Raw genomic sequence first — 6,584 nt, 5'->3', positions numbered from 1 at the left:
GGACTGTAAAGTATTTCTTTATTTTGGTTCTAGTCTTTCACCTTGATTCCACGGTCTCTTCCGTGTATTCGAGTGAAGCGTGTCGAGCTGTGCATCGCTATTACTAACGCTCAGGTACTAGCACTGAGCACTTCGGCAGAGGTTTCCCTGAGGACCCCTGACCGCAAGGATCGCGCTGTGCTGTGTGCTGAACGGTCATTGCTTCCTGTCCCACGCTGATGGCGTTAAATGTACCCGTTCTCACCTTTTAAGCCATGAGTCATTCAGAGGTGTGGTGTAGGTCATTAAGACTGCCTGAGTGAGGAGAACCACTGATGTAAATATAGGGTTTCTGAGCTCTTTTTAATCCTGCAGGTGCCAAGCTAAAGACTGGAGCTCTGTCTCTGTGGTAGACTGGTGCAAAAGGAGCCAGAGCCTGAAGCGGGCCGAAGCTCTGCCCAGTGTGGGTGTTGTATCAAGGGAAGAGGGAACAGCTGAACCTTTCCGTTGTGCTACTGCTCTTTGGTGATAGATTGTCCTGCCTTTGAGGAGGAGCTGGGCCTGGAATGGCTCCAGAATTAGGAAACCCTAAATGGGAGCTCTCTGCCCATATTGTTCTGGTGCGTTGGTTTTGTATTTCTCCCTGGAGCTGTGGCTCCAGTGGCAGCTTCGGCTGATTTCCCTGCACGAGGGTGCCAAAAGGGGAATCTCTGCCCTGTCCCCACACGCTCCCACCCCCTCCCTTGTGTCAGCGGCAGCAGTTGTGCGACTGCTTGTCCTGAGACACAGCTATTCACAACCGGGCAGCCAAATAAGCTCTCGGCAGATTCAAAGCATGCCGATGGCATGCACATTGCCCCGCACGAACCGTTCCTGTTGTTTCAGCTGGCTGTTCCTGCAAGGTCCTGAGTGCTCAGCACCTTGAGGGATGGGGACTATAAACTTCATTTTATCCCCCAGAAAAGATGTTAGTGATAGGGACCTCAAAACTAGCAGGACTCTTCTCCTTGGGACCCTGCGCTCCCCCGGGGTTGTAAGGAAGGCTCTTCAGGGAAGAGCTGCGCTGGTGTTGGTACCTGCTGTACAAAGGCCTAATGGGCTGCTAAAATTGTACAGGGAATATGGAAATTAAAACCTGATATGCTGTTTCCATAACTAAACAAATGTAACATTGAACTTGTGACTTTCAATATTAATTAACGTACTCAAACAACAGTCTTTGCCATAGGTGCTATTCTAAGTGAATGCCTAGTGAGTTGGCCTGTGTTATCATGCTGGGGTCAATTTAAATGTCAAGCTGCAGCCCTTCCCTCTTGGTTCTTTCTTCCTCTGAACTTTTTTGGGAAATAGGCTCTGAACCCTATTCTGTGCGCTGATTGCCTGCCCAGTGCAAGCCACGTTTGTGTGGGCAATCCCAACCTGAGTAATGGCTTACTGCTTAGCTGTGATAGTTTTTTGAGACTTTTGTGCCTATCAAGTGATCCTATGTGCCGTTCCTGTATTAAGTTCCTAAATGCAATAATTATTTTTGGGAGAATTTATGCTTACAATGCATCAAAGATAAATTTACAAGCAAGAGAAAGCATACAAGAAAGTCTAAGCAAACAAGGAGACAGTAAAAAGTCTCAGAAGAGGGAGGAAAAAATGATGACTGTGGATGATGCAACCTCCCTATAATCACAACTCAGGTCTCTGCTCTACTGACTAATGCTCCAGTGCAATTTAGACAGCCGGGCAACTCTGTAATAAGAGTAATTTATGATCCTCTGCCTTGTCTAAGCACTTTTCTTTCCTTGAGTAAGAATTTATCTCTGTAATTGGAGTCCAGGTCTTTTCCCATGTGGCGTCGCGCCTTCCAGCAGTTTATTTAGGAAATCTTACGGGCATGATCCACCATTCTATACAAAATACAGAGCTTTTGTCTGTGTTCTGTGCAACTTGGTGATAGGTCTCACCTCCCTCTTCCTTTACTAGAACAGGAAGATTAGTATATTAGTACTGGCAGAGCTAACATTTTGCAATGAGCTCTTCTCTGTTTTGAAGAGAGATTTCTGCTCTCTGTGCACTGGGAGGGAAGATAGTTTTTGCTGGCGAAAAAGTTGTCTTTGCGTTGAAGGGCCACAGTGCTGGTACCGTGTCCAGAAGAAGCAAAAGAAGTTTATATGCTCACCTCTTCATGAAAACACAGGTGTTTGGGTTTCACCCTTGTGACTTTTGGGAAAATTCAGGCTGTTTACTAATAACTTGTAATGGCTTTACCTGGAATTTTGCAAGCAAGGCTCGAGACCTTAGCTCATATTTGCTGCTGAAGAGGAGAGATTTTGCAGCAGCTTCTCATCACCAGATGCGAGATAAATCTCTCAGTAGAGACATGGTTTTTGGAAGATGTATCATGTAATTTTATTACGTTCCATGATATTTTCTGTTTTGAATTCTAGTATGCAACAGTTAAAAACCTCTAGCTGTTGGTTTTCAAGTCAGATACATTGGAAAGTTTTGTTCCAGCAGGATGCTGGAAGTGGGAGGAGGAAGTCCTGCTTACTGAAGGAGGATGACATCAGACTGCCTTAGGGGGAGAGCTTCAAGCTGCCTGCCACGGGTTTGGTATTGTACAGATGGGGACTTGGAGTTTCGTCATCAGCTTTTTTCTGCTCTCTCTCCGTTACCCTCCAACTCTGGAAAGGGACCCATGAACAAACAAGGAAGCGTGAAAAGAACTGCGATGAAGGAAACAAGACAGAGGATGAGGAAAAGAGCTCTGGCTTCCCTGTAATCACGACTGAAGTTACATCTCGGCATATTTCTTCCCTTGAGTGATGGGAACATCATTCTATAATTGGGATCCTGATACGTTTTGTCATCGGACTCCTATCCTAATGAAGATGATTACCCTGTAATTAGGCTGTGTGCCTTCTCTTTCTGAACGTATTTGGAGTATGATGCATGGCACCTTTGGTCACGTTCCTCCCTATGGTGAGGGTAGTGATCTCTGCTCTTGCAGTTTTGTGCCTCTGACAATCCAGTTGGTGAGACATGTCTGGAGTTAGGGTGCTTTCCTAGAGCTTGATATTTTGTGCAGGGAAAAAGGTTTTAATTCAGAAGATCATCTGTGTCCTTCTGTCCTACCTTAAAGTTTTTGGTTTTTTTACCTCGACAAAGATTTGAAACGAATGCCCTGAGATTTATGAGACAGACCCTTGGCTACATGGAAACACTGTGGCCAGGGTCCCTCTTATTCCCCCTTAGTTTCATGCTTCCCTAGAACTCCATCTGGTTTTATTTTAGTAAATAGTTTCCTCTTAAAAAAATTTCCCTGAGAATATGACTTGAAACATAAGTCTCAAGCCTGTAATAATCTGCTTGTTTTTCTAACCATTTTCTTACTGGAACAGAGGCCAGTCGTGTGTGTAATACGAAGACAAGAACCCTGATGCTGTGTGTGCATAAATCACTCTCCTTGCAATGCCATTTCCTATTGGCAGAGCACACAGATACCAATAGGGAAGAGATTAATTTGCATCTCGCAGAAGAAGAACGCTCATTCAGAGCTAGTTTCAGGTTAACATAATCTAACTCCTCGTGACCAACTACATTGTAAACACAGAGGGGGAAAAAAAAAGGCAAAAGTTTGGTAACTAGCAAGTCATCCTAAAAGCTGTCGCCCTTGAACAGCCTTCAGGTCCAGACCTTGTTTTAGTGGTTGCACTCAAACTTTGTCATTCACTCCATTTTATAGCTGTTTTTATGGAATCTGTGACCATAGTGATGTTTCCCATAGTGATTTTTTTATATTTACTGTATTCAATGAGTATGAACAGATAAATAAAATGACAGTTTTATGTAGACTTTCCTTTGTCAAGTGTTAATTATGTATAATGTTTGTTTAGAAGTGATGTTAGAGATACATTTTGAGGTATGATTTGAAAAAAACCTAAGTTACAGTGAACAGTGAGTACTTACAATGGAAATGGCAAGACACAAAATGTGTTGCTTAGCCAACAAAGCAGAAGATGCCTCATGAGGTGTGAAAGGTACACGTAAGGCAGGTTTTTCAAAGAGTCAGTCATCTTTTTAAACTTGGCAGTGACGCAGGGCCCAACTAGTAAAATGTTCTCTTGTTTCTCCTGGCCTGTAGATGAAAACATGAGTCTTGATTCCCAGTCCCCTGCAGAAGCTAACATCCACAAGTTGCTGTGAGCGGCAGTGCTTCTTTGCTCCTTATTGACCTTTGAAAACAAAGTACAGAAAATAAGTGTAGCACTGACCAATGACTTCTTTTCTAGTCCTGACACTGATTTTTCCTCCCCAAGAAGACAATTTTGATAAAACCATCACTATGTTGTAGGAGTGTTTAAAAAAAAAAAAAGCCAGTTACCATGACCTAGTTTCCTCTGCTTGATGAAACCATAAATATTCCTTCTTCAATTAATATACTTAACTCTTTAATCCTTTATTTCACCTTCGGCAACTTTGTGGATATGAATACAATTTACTTAATAAGGTACATAAGTCCAGAAATTAACTCTTACTTTGGCTAAAGGAAAATTACTCCAATAAAATTTGGTGAATTTTTGCTAAGATTAATTGTGTTTCTATCAGAAGTTACCACCTTTGAATGTTGCTGCCTGTTGACGGGCAACTTTTCTTCTGCTGTTCCCTGGGACCTCAACGGATTGCAGGGACCCTGCAACAGGAATGAATGGCTCCGTGATCTTAGCTGCATAAGGTTTCCCTTCCAGAGCTTGGAAGATGGACACAAGTGGGGTCTTACGTAGTCTTCCAGAGCTATCAAGTGTGCAATTGGTTGTTGAGTTTTTCCATGATAGTGACACTCTTCCAGATCTGCAACAACCCGGTTTCTAAGATCCTTCTGTTGTCATCAGGAAAGTTGGTTTTGTGTTGCGCAGCATTGCTTTGGAGGAACATCATAAAGGGCAGAGAACGCAGAGGAATACAACGCTTTGCTGTGTGTTTCCCTGATGTAATGCCATGGGTCTGATGCGCTTCGGTGGTTCGTGCTGAGCACGAAAACCTGCATTTGTAGGCATGGAGATTCTGTGGGATAAAGTGATATCAAACAAATGACTGACTAGAAAAGGGTTAATCCTTGCTAATTGCTCTACTGCTGTAAAGAGAACTTTCTTGTAAAATAACGAACTCCAAGAGTGTTTTTCTTTTGTGTTTTGCTGTTCATTTCTGTGGTACCAGAATGTGTTTATTCCACTGAAACAATAGCAATAGTCCCGTTCCTCAAAAAAGGCAATACTCAGCTACAGAAAAGGTAAGACAGAAATTTATGATTCCCTTAATCTCATTTATAAATCTAGTTATTGAAATCTGTTCTCAATTGCAAGAAAGATGCAGAAGAGGGGGGACAGCACCTGTATGCGAAGGGCGGTGGGTTGCGCCCAGCTGAGCCAGGGCGAGGGCCAGGCGCAGCCGCCTCCTCGCCTGCAGCTCACCGTTCCTGCCGCGATAACGGCTCCCAGCCGGGCCGCCCGCCGCGCCTGGCCTGGCCCGCCACCGGCTGGACGGACGGACGGACACCCGCTGGCGCCCCCGCCTGCCCCGGGGATCGCCCCGTCAAGCAGGACGGAGGGAGCTGCCCAGCCCCTCCTCGGCGGCTGGCGGGAAGGAGAAGCGGAAAAACATACAAAACCACCCCGACCGCCGGAGGAGACGCCCTCCGCTTGGGCTCGCCCACGCCCGGCGTGGCAGCCAGCGCCGCCCGCCCCGAGCCGAGCCGCGGCCGAGCGCGCCCGGAGGCGGCCCGGTCCCCGCCGGAGGAGGAGGAGATCCAGGACGATGCTGGCGGGGCTGGGGCGGGCGGTGCGGAGCGCCTGGCCGCCGGGCAAGCGGCAGCCCCCGGTGCTGCTGGGCGGCCGGGCAGCGCGGGGCAGGCGGGATGGCTGCCCGCCGCTCTCGGCGCCTCAGGTAAGACGGCGAGCGGGCGAGCTTCACCGCGGGACGGCGACGGGAAGAGGCCGGACTCCCCCTCGCGGCTGCTGGCGCCTCGCCCGCCTTCCCCCCGGCGATGAGGCGCCCCGGCCGCCCCCGGGGCCGCCCTGAGGCGTGGCGGGGCTCGGCACGGCGGGGGGACAAAACTTGAGGGAAGTTCAGCAGCGGCGCGGCGTTACCCCGACCGGGCTGGAGCCGGAGGGAGCCGGGGATCCGCCGCGGGGCCGTCCCGCTGCTGCCGCGCTTCCCCGGGGCGGGGGGAGGCGGCGGGCCGGGCCCCCGGGGCGTCGCTGCCGGCGAGAGGCGCGGTGACTCAGGCGCGGGGCGGCCGTTGGCGGGGAGGAGCCGCTGTAACGGCCGCGGGTGGCGGTTTGGGGGCAGCCCTAACGGGCGGCGGCGGCCTCTGCGCGCCTCCGGCCTCACGGCTGCGTGGGTCGATCTTCAGGCGTTGCGTTGTTTTTCCTACTCGGAGCTGGTTGGGAGTAACGGGTGACTCACAGGCTGCTGTTGCGAAGTGCGAGGAGTAGAATGGGAGCGCAAAAAAAACTTTTCCTTACGTGCTCTCATAGAACTGCCTTGTACATGTAAAAATAATGAACTCCATCTGCCTCTGAGTTCTTTTGGCCTTTCATCCGTCCTACTCGATA

At 48.6% G+C, this 6,584-nt stretch overlaps 1 protein-coding gene across 2 annotated transcripts in view; it reads left to right on the top strand.

Annotated features, from left to right (window-relative positions):
* Positions 1–5,736: 5,736 nt before the first annotated feature.
* MCUB (mitochondrial calcium uniporter dominant negative subunit beta) overlaps positions 5,737–6,584 on the top strand; it is a 51,701-nt gene continuing 50,853 nt past the window's right edge. For both annotated transcript variants that reach the window (XM_082316004.1, XM_082316005.1), the window contains exon 1: positions 5,737–5,913. In XM_082316004.1, coding sequence (XP_082172130.1) covers positions 5,785–5,913 — 129 coding nt within the window. In that variant the 5' untranslated portion in view covers positions 5,737–5,784. The remainder of the gene's footprint in view (positions 5,914–6,584) is intronic.

Source organism: Platalea leucorodia (assembly GCF_965183815.1).
Source record: "Platalea leucorodia genome assembly, chromosome: 6".
Taxonomy (NCBI): domain Eukaryota; kingdom Metazoa; phylum Chordata; class Aves; order Pelecaniformes; family Threskiornithidae; genus Platalea; species Platalea leucorodia.
This window is presented reverse-complemented; position numbering and strand designations above follow the sequence as displayed.